A 20335-nucleotide genomic window follows, 5' to 3' on the forward strand; every position below is an offset into this window, starting at 1 on the left:
CAGACCTATGTGACAGTTACAAAAACAGTCTAATCATGAATAGGAGAATATAATAAATTTTATAAATGCTTTAAAAGAATGCTCTCCTATCCTATCCTCATTCTATGTCCACTTCTAGCCTTGAATATTGTGGACACTTGCCATGTTTCGTCCAAAAAATAAGGTCATCACTATGAATTAATAAACATCACAAAAATGACTGAATTTGCCATGTGCACTATGGCAGGATCTTGTAGTTGAGTAAGTGTTGGTTTTCTAGAATGGTAAGAAAGCTTAGAAGTTGCAGAGTTTGCCTCAGTCATTTTACAGGTACAAGAAATAAAGATGAGGTAAAGGGATTTTCCCCAAATCTCATAAGTTCATGGCAGAGTGGGGCTACAACAAGCTGATATTTGATTGAAGGCTATTTCCGCAATACCATGATACTTCAAGTCAAAGTTTAAAATGCATCTGATTTGTTTAAACTTTGGGCTAAAAAAATGAGCATTATATAACCTAAAATAGCAAAAAGTTTTCATGAACTCGTATTATCAGATTACAGCCGACTAGAAACCAAATACAATAGCAATGTCACCATCAAAGCATATCATGGATAGATTATTAAAAGCAAGTGTAATGATGACAATCTTCAGGTTCCCTAGGATTTTTTTTTAAGAATCACAAGTGCTGCTGTTAGATATATTAGGGTCACTAAAATTACTTTCCAGAAGAATTTTTGAAACTAAAATAAATTACTAAGAAAATTACTGTCATGCAGAGAAAGGAACAAACATCTGGAAGAGGAGCCAAAGAGGTTTAATGGCTCTTTTTTAAAAAAATTATTTCATTACCCCAAAAATGTGCTGAACATTAACTTCATGAGTTGAATATTACAGATGAAGAAAGGGAAGAAGTAGAAATCCACCCAGTTTTGAAATCACAGATTGAGTTTTGGAAAATGGTTTGATCTTGTAATCTTTTTTGCTGGTCCTTTCTTGGCATTTACTATCTTCTGATTAGTTGGATTACATCTTCCTGTTTTCACATGATTCTGTTTCATTCTATGAAGTTGATCCATCTGTTGCCTTTTAGAAACTTGGTGTGAGCTAGAGATCTGAGACATTTCAGCTAGGTATGCACGGCGTTCATCACTGGTTTTGTGGTAAGCCTTTGACTCTTGTTCCAATCTAAGTGCACAATTTTTCACTTGATTTTCAAGACTCCTTTTTTCTTTTTCGAACTGTTTAAGTAATGTATTTAAGGATTCCACTGACATTCGCTCATAGACACGAATAGAAGATAGTCTATCTGAAGGATCTCCACGGAGTTTTTCCATTTTCTCTTTGAGAGTAGCAATTTGCTTTACTAGATGATCATTCAGTCCAAGTTGGACTTCATAACGTGTTTTCCATTCACCACCTTTATTTTCAGTATTGAGTTTGGCTTCCAGTTTCACTATCTCCTGTCTTAATTCAAGTATTGAAAGCTGTACTAAGTCTCTCATGCGGATTTCTTCCATTAACTCCAATTTAAGGCAGTCAATGTCCCTACTTTCGAAGTTATCACCTCTTCTGTCCCCCATGGTGTGAGGTCAGAGACCTCCCACACCCTTCCCCTCAGCACAACTTACAGCAGAAGACCTGAAGGGACACCCAGAAGCTGGGGAGAAGAAAGTGTTGTCATAAGCTGTTGCTGTGGTGAACTGACTCCTAGAATTCTTAGTTGGTAGTTTTCTCCCCCAGCACTTTGAATATGTCATAACACCACCTTCTTATCTCCATTGTTTCCGATGAGAAATCAGCTGTTAATCTCATTGTGGTTCCTTTGTATATCATATGTAATTTTCCTCTTGCTGTTTTCATATTTTTCTCTTTGGCTTTGACTTTCAACAGTTTGACAATGATCTTTCTAACTATAAATATCTTTGGATTTGTACTACTCAGAATTCATTGAATGTGGATGTAGACTGGATGTAGAGAGTTAATTTGGGTGTGTAGAATGTTTTTCATCAAATTTGTGAACTTTTCACTCATGATTTCTTTATATACTTATGCCCCTTTTTTTTCTTTTTCTCTTCTGGAACTCCCATTATACATATGTGGTGTGTTTGATGGTGTCTCACAGGCCTTCAAGTTTCTTCAGTTTTCTTCATGCTTTTTACATTTTGTTCTTTTGACTGGATAGTGTCTACTGATCTACCTTTGAGTTTGCTGATTCTTTCTTCTATTGCTCAAATCTGCTGTTGAGCTCCTTGAGTGAATTTTTCATTTCAGTTGTTATGCCTTTTAACTCTAGAATTTTTATTCATTTCTTTTTTATAATTCATATCTCATTATTGAAAAAAAAGTTTATTTGTTGAGGGGAGCAGAGTGAGAGGGAGAGAGAGAATCTCAAGCAGCTGACAGCGCAGAGCCCAATGCAGGGCTTGATCTCACAAACCATGAGACCTGAACTGAAATCAAGAGTTGGATGCTGAACTGACTGAGTCACCCAGACATCCCTCATATCTCCTTATTAATGTTCCGATGTGATGAGTTGTTGTCATCACACATTCCTTTAATTCTTTAAACATATTTTCTTTGAGCTCTTTGATAAACATATTAAAATAGCTTATTTGAAGTCTTTATGTACTAAATCTATCATGGAGGACCTCCTGCAGACAGTTTATATGAGCTGATTTTTTTTCCTGTTGGGCTACACCTTGTTTCTTTGTTGCTTTATTTTTATTTTGTATAATGCACTATATTTCTTTGGTTTTGTTCAGTGATGTGCTTGGACTAATTACGTAGTGTCTATTTCTCCTGCAGTGTGTGACAACTGGAATCTTTGCTCAGTTTTTTCTCCTCTTAAAATTCTTGTTCTTATTTTTAAGCCTAGCCACCTAGGTTTCATCCTTTGGTCATCATAGCTTAGTGATCAGTCAATTGTTTGCCAAATATTTTCCTTAAACACTTTGAGCCTACAAGGTTTCTACCCTTTTCCTAGGGAATCTGTGCATATGTTGGTACACTCATTCTAAGTTCAGGCAGTTTACAAGTCTCTGATTTTTACTTTCTGCTTGTATAGGGCCAAAGGTCATCCATCTCTGATCTCCCCTGAGCATGTGTGCAACCCTTTGTATGTGCACGGCCTTCCAGATCCTCCAGAATGTAAAGTCAATTCTGTCTAATATTCATATAGCTATCCTGACATTTTTGTTATTGCTTGCATGATGTGTTGTTTTGCCATATGTTGTTTATTTTTAACCATTTTGTATCCTTACATTTAAAATATGTCTCTTGACAGCAGCATATGGTTGATTTATTTTATATAGCTGGACTGTGTCTTTTTTTTTTTTAAAGTAAGCTCTACCCCCAATGTGGGGTTTAAACTCACAACCCAGAGATCAAGAGTCACACGCTCTACTGCCTGAGTCAGCCAGGCGCCCCTGGACTGTTTCTTTTTTTTTTTTCTTCCATTTTGAGTTTATTTTTAAAAATTTTTTTTATATATGAAATTTATTATCAAATTGGTTTCCATACAACACCCAGTGCTCATCCCAAAAGGTGCCCTCCTCAATACCCATCACCCACCCTCTCCTCCCTCCCACCCCCCATCAACCCTCAGTTTGTTCTCAGTTTTTTTTTTTTAATTTTTTTTTCAACGTTTTTTATTTATTTTTGGGACAGAGAGAGACAGAGCATGAACGGGGGAGGAGCAGAGAGAGAGGGAGACACAGAATCAGAAACAGGCTCCAGGCTCTGAGCCCTCAGCCCAGAGCCCGACGCGGGGCTCGAACTCACGGACCGCGAGATCGTGACCTGGCTGAAGTCGGACGCTTAACCGACTGCGCCACCCAGGCGCCCCTGTTCTCAGTTTTTAACAGTCTCTTATGCTTTGGCTCTCTCCCACTCTAACCTCTTTTTTTTTTTTTCCCTTCCCCTCCCCCATGGGTTCCTGTTAAGTTTCTCAGGATCCACATAAGAGTGAAACCATATGGTATCTGTCTTTCTCTGTATGGCTTATTTCACTTAGCATCACACTCTCCAGTTCCATCCACGTTGCTACAAAAGGCCATATTTCATTTTTTCTCATTGCCACGTAGTATTCCATTGTGTATATAAACCACAATTTCTTTATCCATTCATCAGTTGATGGACATTTAGGCTCTTTCCATAATTTGGCTATTGTTGAGAGTGCTGCTATGAACATTGGGGTACAAGTGCCCCTATGCATCAGCACTCCTGTATCCCTTGGATAAATTCCTAGCAGTGCTATTGCTGGGTCACAGGGTAGGTCTATTTTTAATTTTCTGAGGAACCTCCACACTGCTTTCCAGAGCGGCTGCACCAATTTGCATTCCCACCAACAGTGCAAGAGGGTTCCCGTTTCTCCACATCCTCTCCAGCATCTAATAGTCTCCTGATTTGTTCATTTTGGCCACTCTGACTGGCGTGAGGTGATACCTGAGTGTGGTTTTGATTTGTATTTCCCTGATAAGGAGCGACGCTGAACATCTTTTCATGTGCCTGTTGGCCATCCGGATGTCTTCTTTAGAGAAGTGTCTATTTATGTTTTCTGCCCATTTCTTCACTGGGTTATTTGTTTTTCGGGTGTGGAGTTTGGTGAGCTCTTTATAGATTTTGGAGACTAGCCCTTTGTCCGATATGTCATTTGCAAATATCTTTTCCCATTCCGTTGGTTGCCTTTTAGTTTTGTTGGTTGTTTCCTTTGCTGTGCAGAAGCTTTTTATCTTCATTAGGTCCCAGTAATTCATTTTTGCTTTTAATTCCCTTGCCTTTGGGGATGTGTCGAGTAAGAGATTGCTACGGCTGAGGTCAGAGAGGTCTTTTCCTGCTTTCTCCTCTAAGATTTTGATGGTTTCCTGTCTCACATTCAGGTCCTTTATCCATTTTGAGTTTATTTTTGTGAATGGTGTGAGAAAGTGGTCTAGTTTCAACCTTCTGCATGTTGCTGTCCAGTTCTCCCAGCACCATTTGTTAAAGAGACTGTCTTTTTTCCATTGGATGTTCTTTCCTGCTTTGTCAAAGATGAGTTGGCCATACGTTTGTGGGCCTAGTTCTGGGGTTTCTATTCTATTCCATTGGTCTATGTGTCTTTTTTTGTGCCAATACCATGCTGTCTTGATGATGACAGCTTTGTAGTAGAGGCTAAAGTCTGGGATTGGGATGCCTCCTGCTTTGGTCTTCTTCTTCAAAATTACTTTGGCTATTCGGGGCCTTTTGTGGTTCCATATAAATTTTAGGATTGCTTGTTCTAGTTTCGAGAAGAATGCTGGTGCAATTTTGATTGGGATTGCATTGAATGTGTAGATAGCTTTGGGTAGTATTGACATTTTGACAATATTTATTTTTCCAATCCATGAGCAGGGAATGTCTTTCCATTTCTTTAAATCTTCTTCAATTACCTTCATAAGCTTTCTATAGTTTTCAGCATACAGATCCTTTACATCTTTGGTTAGATTTATTCCTAGGTATTTTATGCTTCTTGGTGCAATTGTGAATGGGATCAGTTTCTTTATTTGTCTTTCTGTTGCTTCATTGTTCTCAGTTTTTAACAGTCTCTTATACTTTGGCTCTCTCCCACTCTAACCTCTTTTTTTTTTTCCTTCCCCTCCCCCATGGGTTCCTGTTAAGTTTCTCAGGATCCACATAAGAGTGAAACCATATGGTATCTGTCTTTCTCTGTATGGCTTATTTCACAATGGAATACTACGTGGCAATGAGAAAAAATGAAATATGGCCTTTTGTAGCAACATGGATGTAACTGGAGAGTGTGATGGACTGTTTCTTCAATTGGAACATTAATCTAATAATATTTAATGTAATTATTGACATATTTAGGTTTATATCTGGCGTCTTTCTGTTTGTTTCCTATTTGTTATACCTGCTCTTTGTTTTCTTTTTTTCCTTTTCTTGTCTATTTTTGGACTTATGAAGTTTAAGTAAAATTTTTATTTTGGAATACTTTTAATTTACATAAAAGTTGTAAAGATAACACAGAAAGTTCCTGTAAACCCCCCACCCAGATTCAATTTCCCCTAATTGCAATTTTCCCTAATATTATCTTTTGTTGTAATTAGTAAACCAACATTTCACATCATTATTAACTAAACTTCGGATTTTATTTGGATTTCAATAGTCCAAATAGTCTGCTTCAGGATCCAATCTACAATACCACATTGCATTTAGTTGTCATGTCTCTTTGTTCTGATTTGTGACAGCTTCTTAGTCTTTTTCATGACATTAACAATTTTGAGCAGATTTTGTCAGGTATTTTGTAGAATGTCCTTCAATTTTGGTTTGTCTGATGTTTTCTCATTATTAGATTAGGTTATTGGATTTTGAGAGAGTGTACCACGGAGATGAAGTGCCTTTCTCATCACATCATATCAGAGGGCATATGCTATCAACATGACTTATCACTGGTCATGTTAACCTTGATTAAGATGGTGTCTGCCAGTTTACTTCACTATGAAGTTACTATATTTTCCTTTTCCCATAATCTATCCTTTGGAAGTCAGCCACTAAGTATGATGTGTCCTTTTTATTCTATTTTTCATCTTCTAGTTTACTAGTAATACATTCTTTTATTAGTCTTTTAGTTGTTAGTCTAAAAACATGTAGTTTTGACTAGAACTTACCTGCTATTACCACTTTAAATACTGCTTAATGTAAGGACCCTTCAATTCTTCAAATCAATTTATTCCCTTATAACTTGAGCTGTTGTTGTGTGCTGTTAATGTCATGAATTTTAATTCATCATGTTTTTTAAAACCTAATAGGACATTAAAATATTTTGAAATAAACCTACAGATAAGTTTTAGGTACAGTACAAAGAACTTTTTTGCCTGAACCTTTTATGAGTAACTGACATGATGCTCTATCATTTCAAAATATTTCCATGTGTATTGCCTAAAAAACAGAGGTCATTTTCTGAAAAGCTGCAATATAAACATCAAATCAGAAAATTAACATTGATATATTGTTATTATTCAATACTCAGATACCCATTCAAGTTTTGCCAACTTGCCAATAATGTCCTTTATAGTCAAAGAATCTATTTCAGAATGAAGCATTGCATTTAGTTGTCATGTCTATTTACTGTCCTTCAATCTACAATAGGTACTCTGTCTTTCCTTGACTTCCATTACCTTGACAGTTAAAGATTACAGCCCAGTTATTTAGTGAAATGTCCCACGACTTGTGTTTATCTGATGTTTCCTTGTGGTTATGTTTGGTTTATAAGTTTTTGGCAGGAATATCACAGAAGTGGTGCTTTGTTCCTTAATTGCATTAAGTTGGTGTCTTCCAGGCTTCTCCAATATAGGGTGATTCTTTTTCCCTTTGCAAATAATAAGTGTTTTGTGGGTAGTTACTTTGAAACTGTATATCTATATATCTATATCTATCCCTAGTTCCTCATAAAACATTTAATTCATTCGTTCATTCATTCATATCAGTATGGACTCATAAATTCCTACTTTATTCAATGGGTTTTAATATATTACTATCATTATTTACTATGATGCTCAAATTTAGCCAATGGGAACCCTTTTAGGTTGGCTTTTGTGTCCTTTTAATATTTCTCCCATTATTCTTTGAGCACTTCTTTACTTTTAGGAACAAAAAGAAGGCTCAACCTTGTCTTATGCTTTCTGTGCCCTATTCCTAGGATTAATCATTTCTCCAAGGATCTCCAGTCCCTTTTAGTGGGGAATGGTGTTTAAAAACCAAGATCTGTGCACTAGATATGCACATTGCTATTAGGGCTGTTATGAACTGAATGTTTGTGTCACCACAAAATTCATATGTTGAAGCCCCAACTCCCAATGTGATGGTATTTGGAGATGAGGCCTTTAGGAGATAATTAGGTTTAGATGAGGTCATGAGGATAGAGGATCAGTGCCCTTACAGGAAGAAGGGACCAGAGGTCTCTCCACCATATGAGTATACCATGAGAAGGTGGTCATCTGCAAACCAGGAAAAGGGTTCTCACCAGAACCTGATCGTGCTGGCACCCTGATCTCAGACTCCTAGCTTACAGAACTTTGAGAAGTAAATTTCTGTTGTTTAAGCCCCCCAGTGTATCACATTTTGTTATAGTAATCTGAGCTAAGACAAGGGTGCTGCTGCTCCCAGACCATCTCACTAGGTTGAAAGGGGGAAACCTGTTTCCTATTTTTCTTAATATAATTCTTCTATATGTAATTAATCTTCTATAGCTGTAGTTCTCCATTATGTCATTTAATTTTATTGATATATTAATTACAATTATTTTAAAATCTATGCCTGAGAACTCTAATATTTGGATCTTCTGTGGCTCTGTATCTATTGTCTATTTTTCTCTTGATTTTGTCAGTGGTTATCTTTTTGCACACTTTATGGTTGGTCATTGAATGTTGGGCACCACATAAAGAGTTAAAAAGATAATTTGAGGTGCTGATTCATGCTATCTTTCTCCAGAGGAGATTTATTTTTTACTCTGGCAAGCACTCAGGGTAGGGATAGATCACTTTAATCTGATCACTGACTGAGACTGGGCTTCCATATTTATGAAGGCTGATCTTTTTCCCATTCTCTCTTACTCTTGGGTTTTGACTCTTTGGGAGATTCAACTGAAATTCTGTGGTATTTACCAGGGATTCTCCTTCATGGGCACTCAACTCCATTTTCCTTCTCTCAGTTTCTTGAGACTTCTGAAAGTTCTTCTCAGCTTCTCAGACTCTCGGGAACTATTCTCTGTATTGTTTTTTTGCTAAAGTTCTTAGCTTCTCAATCCACAACTGTTTACATTGCCAAATGCCTTAAAAGCAAAAATTCAGCCAGATGTCTAGCTTATATCTTTCCTCCCTCCCCCTCTCTCTCTCTTCTCCAGAATCTCGGCTTCTCTCAATTTCTCACTGCCTTGATGGCCCTTCAATGTGACAAAAAATGGTTTTGTGTGTTCATCTTTTATAGTTGTTCTCAATGGGATGGTTAGTCTGAAACAAGTTAGTCTGCCACTGACAAAAGCAGACATTGATTTACACTAAAAAAAGTCACTATGGTTGTTGTGTGAAGAGTTAAGAGGGGGTGAGAATGGAAATAGGGAGACCAAATAGGAGGTTTGATAAGATGATGGCTTGGATAAGTGTGAAAATAGAGATGTGGAAAAATAGACGTAGGTTGGGAGGGGGAAATATAGAACACTAATATCTTCACCTTACAAAGTGGGAAGTTAGGAGAAACTACCTATGGTTGATCAAACAAGAAATGTAAGTTTATGCATATTATTTAAAGTGGAAAAAGATAACCATTAGGGGAAATAATAATAATGTTGAAACTATATTGGAAAGGATGGATGAGAGGTGGGGTTGTGGGAGTGAGCTTAATCCTTATCTCTCATAGCATTACTTAATAGACAATGTCAACAAATATAGAGGAGGGGTGGGGCGCCTGGGTGGCTCACTTGGTTGAGTGTCTGACTCTTGACTTTGACTCAGATCATGATCTCATGGTTGGTGGGTTTGAACCTTGAGTCAGGCTCTGTGCTGACAACGCAGAGCTTGTTTGGGGTTCTCTCTCTCTCCCTCTCTCTGCCCTTACCCTGCTTTTGTGCTCCCTCTGTCTCTTAAAATAAATAAATAAACTTACAAAAAGAAATATAAAGAAGGGGACAAATTTGAAGAATTTTTAGGAGGTAAAATTTGTAGGGCTTGGTGATGATCCAATTTAATGAATAAGGGAGAAGGAGGAGGCAAAGCTGATTTGTAGATTTTCTAGCTTGAGTATTGAGTAGATGTGGTATTACAACTGAAGCAAAGAATACAGAGGAGGGGCGTCTGGGTGGCTCAGTCGACTGAGTGTCAGACTCTTGATTTCAGCTCAGGTCATGGTCCCAGGGTCGTGGGTTCGAACCCCATGTCAGCCTCTGAGCTGAGCTTAAGATTCTCTCTCTCCCTCTGCCCCTCTCCCCCACTTGTGCTCTCTTTCTCTTAAAAACAAACAAACACAAAACCCAAAAATGAATAAAGAGGAGCATCTAGCTCAAGAGAGATTATAAATTCAGTTTTAGTTGTATGCAGTACATTGTGGTTGAGATGTATAGTAGGTACACACACGTGGGCAAAGGTTCTTACCACAATAAAATAAAAAAAGAGAAATTAACAATAAAACTTCAGCAAAAAAAAATCTAGTCACTTTTAAATTTAAAATGACTACTCTAAAAACTCTTGAGTCAAAGTGGAAACGAAACAAATAAATTGTTTATGATAAATGCTAGTTACAGCAAAAAAAAAGAACCCATACTGATGTTGTTATATATAAGTGTCTTTACTTAGCAAACATAAATGTCTTTACTTAGTACTCTGCTATAGATGGAGTGTTTTTGTCCCCTACAAATTCGTATGTTGAAACCTAACCCCCACAGTGATGATATTTAGAAGGTGGGACCTTTGGGAGGTTCGTAGGTCATGAGGGTGAAGTTCGCATGAATAAGACTACTGCTTTTATTAAAGGGACCTCAGAGAGCTCCCTTGCCCCTTCTGCGATGTTGGCCATGTGAGGACACAGTGAGAAGACTTAGGCTGTCTAGGAAGCAGTTTCTCACCAGACATCAAATATGTTGGTGCTGTGATCTTGAAATTTCCCAGGCTTCAGAACTGTGAAAAATAGATGTTTGTTGCTTGTAAGTCCTCTTACCCCAGGTTATGGTATTTTGTTATAGAAGCATGAACAGAGTAAGACAATTTCATTGATAATACTGTCAGGATTCTGGTACATCAAGTGGGCAGATGAGATGAACCTTACCCATTTTGTGGTGCTAAGTGAGGCCTGTGTTTGCGTGGCAGTGCCATACATTTCATTTTGTCTTGTATTCATTTATAACTCTGAGTGAGAACTCTCTCCCCCAATACAATATAAATTGGCTTCATATTCTAATAGAATTTAGGAATGTTGATACGCTCAAACTATGGTATCCCAATGTTTCCATAGTAACTAATGCACACCCGGGGGTGGGGGGGAAGATTGAGAATAAATGAGAATAGCATTTTTACAAAATAAGTGAGGGGCGAAGAAGCTTTAGACATGTGATTACCTCTTGTTTAGGAATATGAAGATATTCATCTCTTAAATAATGGGGTTATAAAAGTTGTAACAATGAAACTTGTCAGTAGCCATTTATATTCCATTTTCCTCCATAATCATCACCATCTAAAGCATTTAAATGGTTTTTTGCCTAGCAATACTGCAGAGATTGAGTTAAAGGAACATAGTTGCTATTCTCCTGTGAGCTTGAAATCAGGAAGGGACAGGTTAAGCAATGTTCATATCCTAGCCTGCCTGGCAGAGCTTTGCCTTAGTGGATATTAGGAGGAGTGGAGATTCAAAGCATCTTATTCAATCCTGTGGAATTTGTTTGCTTTGATGCAAGACTTTACTAAAATCTTAACGTTCTCCTGGTTAGAGAATGCCAGTACAGAGGGCTGCTGTCCCTCTTTTCCTATCCCACCAGCTGATTTTTCCCATTTCTCCCTAACACCCTTTTTTCCTCCTGCCCTTAAATGCATTCTATGCACCATCCCCACTAATTCCAAAACAACTGGTTTGTTTTGCCTCTTGGCCGTTTCTAGATGTTTGTATATATGTGGGTAGATACACGTTTCTGCATATATCTTAGATAACGTGCTAATATACTAAAATATAAAACAGTCTGTTTTACTGTTAATTTAGTTGTTATGGACTGAATACCACATGACCCCATTCATATGTTGAAGCCTTAACCCCCAATGTGACTGTATTGGAGATAAAGCCTATAAGGAGGTAATAAAGGTTAAGTGGGGTCATAAGGGCAGAAGAGAGCCCTTACCAGGAGCTGAACTGGCTGGCAACTTGATCTGGGACTTCTAGCCTCCAGAACTGTGAGAAAATCAATTTCTGTGTTTAAGCTATTCAGTCTACATATTTTGTTATGGTGGCTTTAGCACACAAATATATCAGTGTACATTCACAAACAGTGAAGCTGTTACCAGATAGAAACAGACTTTGTAAGGGTGGAGAGATGCCTCTTTTTATCTTAGAATAATAGAGATTAAATTTCTATAGGTAAATATAATAACCGATGGGTGTCTATTCAACCCAGAATAGAAACACACAGCGTACAAGGACAGAGATATACTGAATATCTCCAGGTAGATAGATAGCCTGGTTTAGATGATTCAGCTTAGCCTGCCTGATTCCTCCTTCATTTAGAAGAGGCGTTAAGAACCACATTTTTTAAAACACACTCATGTCACCTTTTGAAAATCAGTCTTCAGCTTAGTTGCCGTGCAGATTAATTCAGAGATTAGAAGCAAAATGTGATGGGAGGTGCCAGGAGGGTAAGGTTCATCAATGGGAATTCAAGTCAGTTCCTTGGAGTGGCCAGGGGAAGGTACAGCAGAATGATGACCATTTACATTGGATGGCCAGAGATATGCTAGACATCCTTAAATTCGGAAGGGTCTTACAGGTCAGATTAAAAAAAAAGAGTATATCTTCATACTAGAGGCTCAGTCTAGACAAGGGACATTTCCATGTTTTTGTTTTGTTTTAAATGTGTGACATTTGATATTATAATCACTGGGGAAATGAGGAGAATTTGAGGAAATGGAGTTCTCGATAAAGCATTTTTTCTTTCCAAAGGATTTGGGATTATTACATCCAAACTAAAGGCAGAAAACAATTTATTCCTGGATAAAATGGTCTTCTCTTGTCATCAAGAATACAAAGTGCTTAAAACTTCTGGTCAATCAATTATATATTACATTAAAATGTAAATAAAATTTTGTCACTGCATTTTCTTCAGACCTCCAATTATTTTTAAATGTGTTGCTTTAGGGAGGTATAGGAACACTATAGTTAGGTCAATTTTCTTCTGCCTATTTCCATGTAATTTAAAGACAATCATATCAATAAGGAACATATTGCAGACAATTTCTTTTTAGTCTTTTTCTCAGTGTGGGACTCAGAGTTTAACAGATTGCCAGAATATATCCTTAATGCCCCAGTTTTGAATATAAAAAACATGACATTTTCGCATCCATTTGTAGCTGGGTAGAAGTTTGGCTTAAGATACAAATACTGTAGTTTTGTACAGTTTACTGATATAAAAATTAATATTTTTGTATAGCTAGTATATGCACATGGAGCAAAATTCCAAAGTTACGAAAGGTTATATACTGAAAATTAGGTCTCTCTCCCACCTTTATCTCTAAGTTCTCCAGTTTCCATCTCTGAAGGCAACCACTGTTACCAGTCTCTTGTGTTTCCTTCTACCGATATTCCACAGTGCACTGATTCTGGACTTTTCCCCTTCCATAGCAGGCTCCCAGTACCTGGCAGCACGAAAGTGTTGCTCTTTGAGGTCAAAAACAATGTTCTGAACAATAGCGTGGAACAGTGACTGCCCTTGATTCTTTTCACACTCCTTCTTAGAAATAATATTCCCAAAGCAGATGACCAGACATTTGTCTACACCACCTCTCACTGGACATAACACTAGCACAGACACATTTATCATGAATAGACAGCAATCAAAACACCAAACAGATCCATACATTAAATAGTTACTTAGTTGTGTGTGTGAAAAGGTAGGTGCTTTTGGTAGGTTTTTGAGCAAGGAAGGGGTTCTGTTTTATGCAAGATGGAACCAGTGAGAAATTATTCACTCTTTTCCAAAGAATGGAGAAGATTTCATGAGAGACGTAAAAGAAGAAAGAAATCTTGGCTGAAAGGTGCAGAAAAGGCATACCAGCATGAGTTGTGGTCTGGGAGAAATCTTGGAATTCAGGTTTGGGATAAAAGAAAGGAGTGTTGAGTGTTGATTAGTGGAGAGCGGAGGGGATGAGTTAGATCGCAGGAAGAGGCAGTACAGTGAGAGTGAGGTAATACAGGATGAATGGCCATTTGCATTTGTATATATTGACGGTTTGTATGAGGATCTATGGACAGAAGTCAGTCAGTCCTTCTATTTTACTGTGCCTCCCATGTTCCTAGCACTGCCACCAGAACTACCATTCAGTCCAGAATTTTTCTCTAACAAAGGCATCAAAGAATAGATTATGGCATAGTATGGTAGTTTTCTTATATTATGTTCTTGTCAGAGGTTAATTCGAATTATTTACTAAATAGCCATAACTTTCCTTAATGACTTGTTATGGCTCTATAATCCACACAATTATGTAATCTCGCCACTATTGAGATTTTGTGGGTTGCTGTACTGTGCACTGTAAGATATTTAGCAGTGTCCCAGGCCTTGATCCACTTGATGCCGATAGCAGTCTTCCCAGATTTGAGAACCAAAAATGTCTAGACATTGCCAAATGTCCCTTGTAGGGCAAAACTGTCCTGGATTTATAACAAGTAATATAAAGCCTCATGAACCTATATTTTTTTGTTCTGTAAAACCGTTTTTTAAGAATTAACATTTTGGGTGCCTGGGTGGCTTGGTTAAGTGTCTGACTCTTGATTTTGACTCAGGTCATGATCTCACAGTTTGTGAGATCAAGCCCCATGTCAGGCTCTGTGCTAAGAGAGCCTGCTTGGGATTCTGTCCCTCTCTCTCTGCTCCTCCCCTGCCCTCTCTCTCTCAAAATAAAGAAATAAACTTAAAAAAATGAATTAATATTTAAGAATGTTTACCAAAATCATTATGCTAAGTGAAATAAGTCAGACAGAGAAAGATAACATATGATTTCACTCATATGTGGAATTTGAGAAACTTAACAGATGACCACAGGGGAAGGGAAAGAAAAATAAGATACAAACAGAGAGGGAGGCAAACCATAAGAGACTCTTAAATACAGAAAACAATCTGACGGTTGATGGGGTTGGGGTTGGGGGGTGGGGAATATGGGTGAGGGACATTGAGGAGGGCAGTTGTTGGGATAAGCCCTGGGTGTTGTATGTAAGTGATGAATCATGGGAATCTACTCCTGAAGCCAAGACTACACCGTATGTGAGCTAACTTGACAATAAATAGAATAATAAATAAAAAAGTTGAGGACAAAGATGAAATACAGTAAAGTATATGAACAGTGCTCCAGAGACTGGAAGGGTGACCATCCCATCTAAGAGCTATGATAGTTCCACCTAGGGAAAAAGTCAAATTCCTATTGAAATGAGCACACATTTTACCTTTGGATGAAGAATTTTGGGGAGTAATATGCTGAAATTGTCTTGTTTCCATAGAAGAAGCTATGGAACATGGCAGAGAAGTAGGGAGATCCATACTTCCCGCGTCTCTCAAACAAAGAAGTGCTGAAGCCAAAGGACTTTGAACACCAGAGTCTGGGAGGAAAAGAGACTGAATCTACCAGGAAGAAAATGGATCAACTGGAGAAAAGATAGGTGGGTGATTGCAAACTGGGGAAGATAAAACAGGCCATAGAAGAAGCTATGGTCTGACAACAGGGAAAGAGATATTACCCTTGTATGCCTGAGGTTTAGCTAACTTTTATTGATTTTAAAAAAATAAACATGTTTTAAAATAAAAAAGACTGTTTACCAGTAATATATTCACGTAGATACAAGTTAAATAGTACCAAAGGACTTACTTATAATAGAAAGCAACTATCTCCTGCCCAGCTCCTCTTCACCTGTATTCCCATCCCTGAGGTCTACCACTTTTAAACTGTTTCTGGTTTGGGTTTTGCTAATGTTCCTGCCATATCCATCCACCTGTTTATCCTTTTTCATTCAAACCACATATTCATTGAGCACTCAGTTTGCTATGGCTGCCATAACAAAATAGCACAGACTGGGAGGCTTAAACAGCAGAAATTTATTCTTTCACAGTTCTGGAGGCTAGAGGTCCAAGATGAAGATTCTGGCAGGCTTGGTTTTCTCTGAGGGCCATCTGGGAAGGATCCAATCCAGACCTTTCTCCTTGACTTGCAGATGGCCACCTTCTTGGTGCCTCTTCATGTGACTGTCCCTGTGTATTTGTACCCCTAGTGTCTCTTCCTCTTCTTATAAGGATACCAGTCATACTGGATCAGAGCCCCATCCTAATGGCCTCATTTTAACTCAATCACCTCTTTATAGACCTTATCTCCAAATATAGTTACATTCTGAGATACTGGGACTTCAACATATGAATTTCGGGGGGATGCAATTTAGCCCTTAATAAGCACCTACTATGTGCCAATCACTTTCCTCAGCACTGGGGATAAAGTGGTGGTCAAAACACTAAAACCCCTGCTCTTATTTACATTCTAGTGGGTGAGGGCAACAGTACACTAGATAAATAATTAAAATGTATAGTATGTGAAAAGACACTAAGTACTATGGGAGAAAAATAAATCAGAGAAAGAACATAGGGAGATTTGGGGAGGGGGTGCAATTTCAAATAGTGTGGCCAAGGAAAGCCTCTTTGAGAAAGGGACATTTAAGTAAGGACCTGAAGGAGGTGATAGAGCATGCCATGAAAATATTTGGGGAAAGATCATTCTAGGCAGAAAGTACAGCCAGTGCAAAGGTCCTGGGTAGAACATGTCCAGTTTGTTCAAGTATCAGCAAGAAGTCCACTGGGGCTGGCACAGAATGAACAAGGAGTAGCAGGAGGTGCAGGGGTTGGGAGATGGTGAGGTAGATGATTGTGTAAGGTCTCGTAAGCCCTTGTAATGAGTTTGGCTTCTGTTCTGAGTGAGATGGTGTGTTAGAAAAGTCTCTTTCTCCCTTCCTGTGTGTGTCTCCTTTACTCTCATACTACTGTCACATTTGCAACACTTCTGACATCAGATGTGCGGGGGTTTTCCTCAACAACAAAGAATCCTCTGTGATACCAACTGGGTGTCCTACAGTTGAATTCAATTCTGACACTATCTACCTGGAGATAGCGTCAGATCCCACAGGTTAAGGGTTCAGTCCCAGAAGTCTTGTTTCCCCCCTCCCACTGCAGATGCCAATGACAAGTCCAGGTTGTCACTTGCGCTTCTGACTGACAAGTTATAAATCTGAGGTTCCCATGGCCCCCTCCTGGGGTTTTGTTAACTTGCTACAGCAGCTCACAGAACTCAGGGGAACACTTATTTAGGTTTACTAGGTTTTTAAAGGGTATGATAAAGGTTACAGATGAACAGCCAGATGGAGATGGTGTATCTACATAGGGCAAGATCTGGTAGGGTTCCTAGTGTTGGAGCTCCTGTGCCTGTGGAGTTGGGATGTGTCAGTTTCCTGGTGTATGGATGCATTCGCCAACCAGGAAACTCTCCAAATCCCATACTCCCGGAATTTTTATGGAGACTTCATCACATAGGCATAATCAATCATTAACTCCATTTCCAGCTCTTTTCCCTTTTCCTCTTGATGGAGGTGGGGCTGAAAATTCCTAGCTTTTAATCATGACTTGATCTTTCTAGTGACCATCCCCCATCCAGGAGCCATCCAAGAGCCCACCAGAGTTGCCTCATCAGAACAAAAGATGCTTCGATCATCCAGGAAATTACGAGGGTTTCAGAAGCCCCGTGTCAGGAACCAGGGTCAAAGACCAAACATTAGAACAAAAGATGCTGGTAGTGCTCTTACCACTTAGGAATTTAGAAGGGCTTTAGCTCTGTGCCATGAACTGAGGGGCAGAGACCAATATGTATTTTTTTCTGTTATTTCATACATGGGAAACCATTCGACAAGCTGTGGGTGGCAAGATCTGAGTTAACATTGAAAAGAATGTCTCTAGCTGCTATGTTAACAATAGAACAAAATAGGGCAAGAGTGGATGCAGGGAGACCAGTAAGGGGAGTATTGCAATAATCCCTTTTCTCTAAACGATATGGGTATACTGTCTGAGCTTGGCTTACTGGCTGTAAGCATCTAGTGACTTGCTCTAATAGGTGGGATTTCGCTCACTTACATGGCAGCACCACTCCTCTCTTCCTCCAAATGCATCACTCTTATTAGTTCCTCTATTTAGTACATCTCTCCAGAGACAACCATTCTAATGTGTATCTTTTTGTTTGTATGTCTTCTTGGTTACCTTTGTGCCTTTATATAAGAAACACAAGTCTCTATTTCTTGTTTCATCATCTATAGATAGTATCTCTTGATTCTGCACTTTTAAAAATTAGAATATTAGTGCCTCCACACAATTTTCCACCTCACCTAATTTTGTCTACTTTCCAATTTCTGTATGCTATGCTTTTACATTAAGTTTGTTAATATTTACTTTATACTTTGTAATCATAATTAAGTTTTATGTGATTTGTCTGTAGTTTGGTTTCCAAAAGCTGAAAACCAATAGATACTTTTTACCTTATTATGATTATATAGATATATTTCTGTGAAAAGCCAAGGAATGGCCTTGATTACATTTTCTTCTTGATATTTCCAATGTTACAACCTCCACTGATTGCTCTACATCATTCCACATTCTAGTTGCTTTAATTATTGGAAAATGGCATTTTTAAGTTTATTTATTTATTTTGAGAGAGAGAGAGAGAGAGAGAGAGAGAGCACGTGAGCATGCACAAGCAGGGGAGGAGCAGAGAGAGAGGGAGAGAAAGAATGCCAAGCAGGCTCTGCTCTGTTAGCGTGGACCCCAATGTCGGGCTTGGTCCCATGAACCTCGAGATCATGACCTGAGCTGAAATGAAGAGTCAAACACTTAACTAACTGAGCCACCCAGGTGCCCCAATAATTTTTTAACCTTAATTTAAAAAATTTTTTAATGTTTACTTATTTTTGAAGGACAGAGAGACAGAGCATGAATGGGGGAAGTGTAGAGAGGGAGACACAGAATCTGAAGGGGCTCCAGGCTCTGAGCTGTCAGCACAGAGCCTGATGTGGGGCTCAAACCCACGAAGTGTGAGATCATGACCTGAGCTGAAGTTGGCCACTTAACTGACTGAGCCACCCAGGCGCCCCTTAAATCTTAATTTTTAAAATTTTATTTTATTTTTGAGAGAGAGAGAGAGCGCAAGCAAGGGAGGGCAGAGAGCGAGGGAGACACAGAATCTGAAGCAGGCTCCAAGCTCCTAGCTGTCAGCACAGAGCCCAACTCGGGGCTGGAACTCATGAAATGTGAGATCATGATCTGAGCTGAAGTTGGATGCTTAACCAACTGAGCCACCCAGGTGCCCCTAAATCTTAATTAAAAATTTTTAAGTTTATTTATTTATTTTGAGAGAGAGGGACAGCACAAGTTGGGGCGGGGCAGAGGGGTGGGACGGGTGGGTGTGGGGAGAGATAGAATCCCAAGCAGGCTCCAAACAGCGCAGAGCTCGCTGTGGGGCTTGAATTCAGGAATGGCAAGATCATGACCTGAGCTGAAGTTGGTGCCTCTAAATCTTAATTTATTAAGTCCTAAAATTAATAATGTTCTTTGTAACTAGTCGGACATTAAAGAAATGTATAAAATAAGACTTAAAAGTTTGTTCAGCACCCTCACATCTCAGAGGTAACTACTGTTTGCTATGTATCCTTCCAGACTTTTAAAATACACACATATAAAATCATACATATATACACCTACACAAAATAAGTTTTTTTGTTAAATTTTATTTTTTAAAAAAATTTCAATGTTTATTTATTTTTGAAAGAGACACACAGCATGAGTGGGAGAGGAGCAGAGAGAGAGGGAGACACAGAACCAAGGCAAGCTCCAGGCTGAGCTGTCAGCACAGAGCCTGAAGCGGGGCTAGAACCTAGGAGCTGTGCAGTCATGACCTGAGCTGAAGTCGTACACTCAACCGACTGAGCCACCCAGGTGCCCCAAGGTTTTTTAAAAATAAAATTTGGGTGTCATAAACATTTAGAAACTTGGTTTTTAAACTTGATATATATTGGGCATACTTGCATATCAGCACATGCTTAACTTTTTAACGTAAAATTTTTATTGAAATATATAACATATAGAAAGATAATGGTATGCTCTTTTCTGATATATGCTCTATGTCATTGTTTTTAATAGCTTCATAGTACTCCAATGCAATCATTAAAGAATTTTTTGTTTGATAACTTTTGCAATTACATGCAATGCTAATGTAAACATCTTGGAACATATATCTTTGAGCTTTTGTGTTAGTATTTCTGGATAGAAGTAGGTATGTTGGGTCAATGGTTATGAAATGTAAAAACAGTAAGAGATGCTAATGAATAGCCCTATTGGAAAAAAATTGCTAATTTACTCTTCTAACACTATTTGAGAGGGTACAAACTTTTGAGGCAAGCTCTTCTTTTTTTAATGTTTATTTATTTTTGAGAGAGAGAGACAGAACGTGAGTGGAGGAGGTGCAGAGAGAGAGGGAGACACAGAATCTGAAGCAGGCTCCAGGCTCCGAGCTGTCAGCAGAGCCCTGTCAGCACAGAGCCGGATGCAGGGCTTGAACTCACCCACC

At 38.5% G+C, this 20335-nt stretch overlaps 1 protein-coding gene across 1 annotated transcript; it reads right to left on the minus strand.

Moving 5' to 3' along the window:
* Positions 1–774: 774 nt before the first annotated feature.
* LOC121025560 (coiled-coil domain-containing protein 169-like) lies at positions 775–1646 on the minus strand. Its single transcript, XM_040468096.1, has one exon. It carries the CDS (start codon positions 1559–1561, stop codon positions 917–919), a length of 645 nt encoding a protein of 214 aa, XP_040324030.1. The 5' UTR covers positions 1562–1646; the 3' UTR covers positions 775–916.
* Between the last annotated feature and the right edge of the window lie 18689 nt (positions 1647–20335).

This window comes from Herpailurus yagouaroundi, unplaced genomic scaffold (genome assembly GCF_014898765.1).
Source record: "Herpailurus yagouaroundi ecotype Mexico unplaced genomic scaffold, PumYag 67681, whole genome shotgun sequence".
Classification (NCBI taxonomy): Eukaryota; Metazoa; Chordata; class Mammalia; order Carnivora; family Felidae; genus Herpailurus; species Herpailurus yagouaroundi.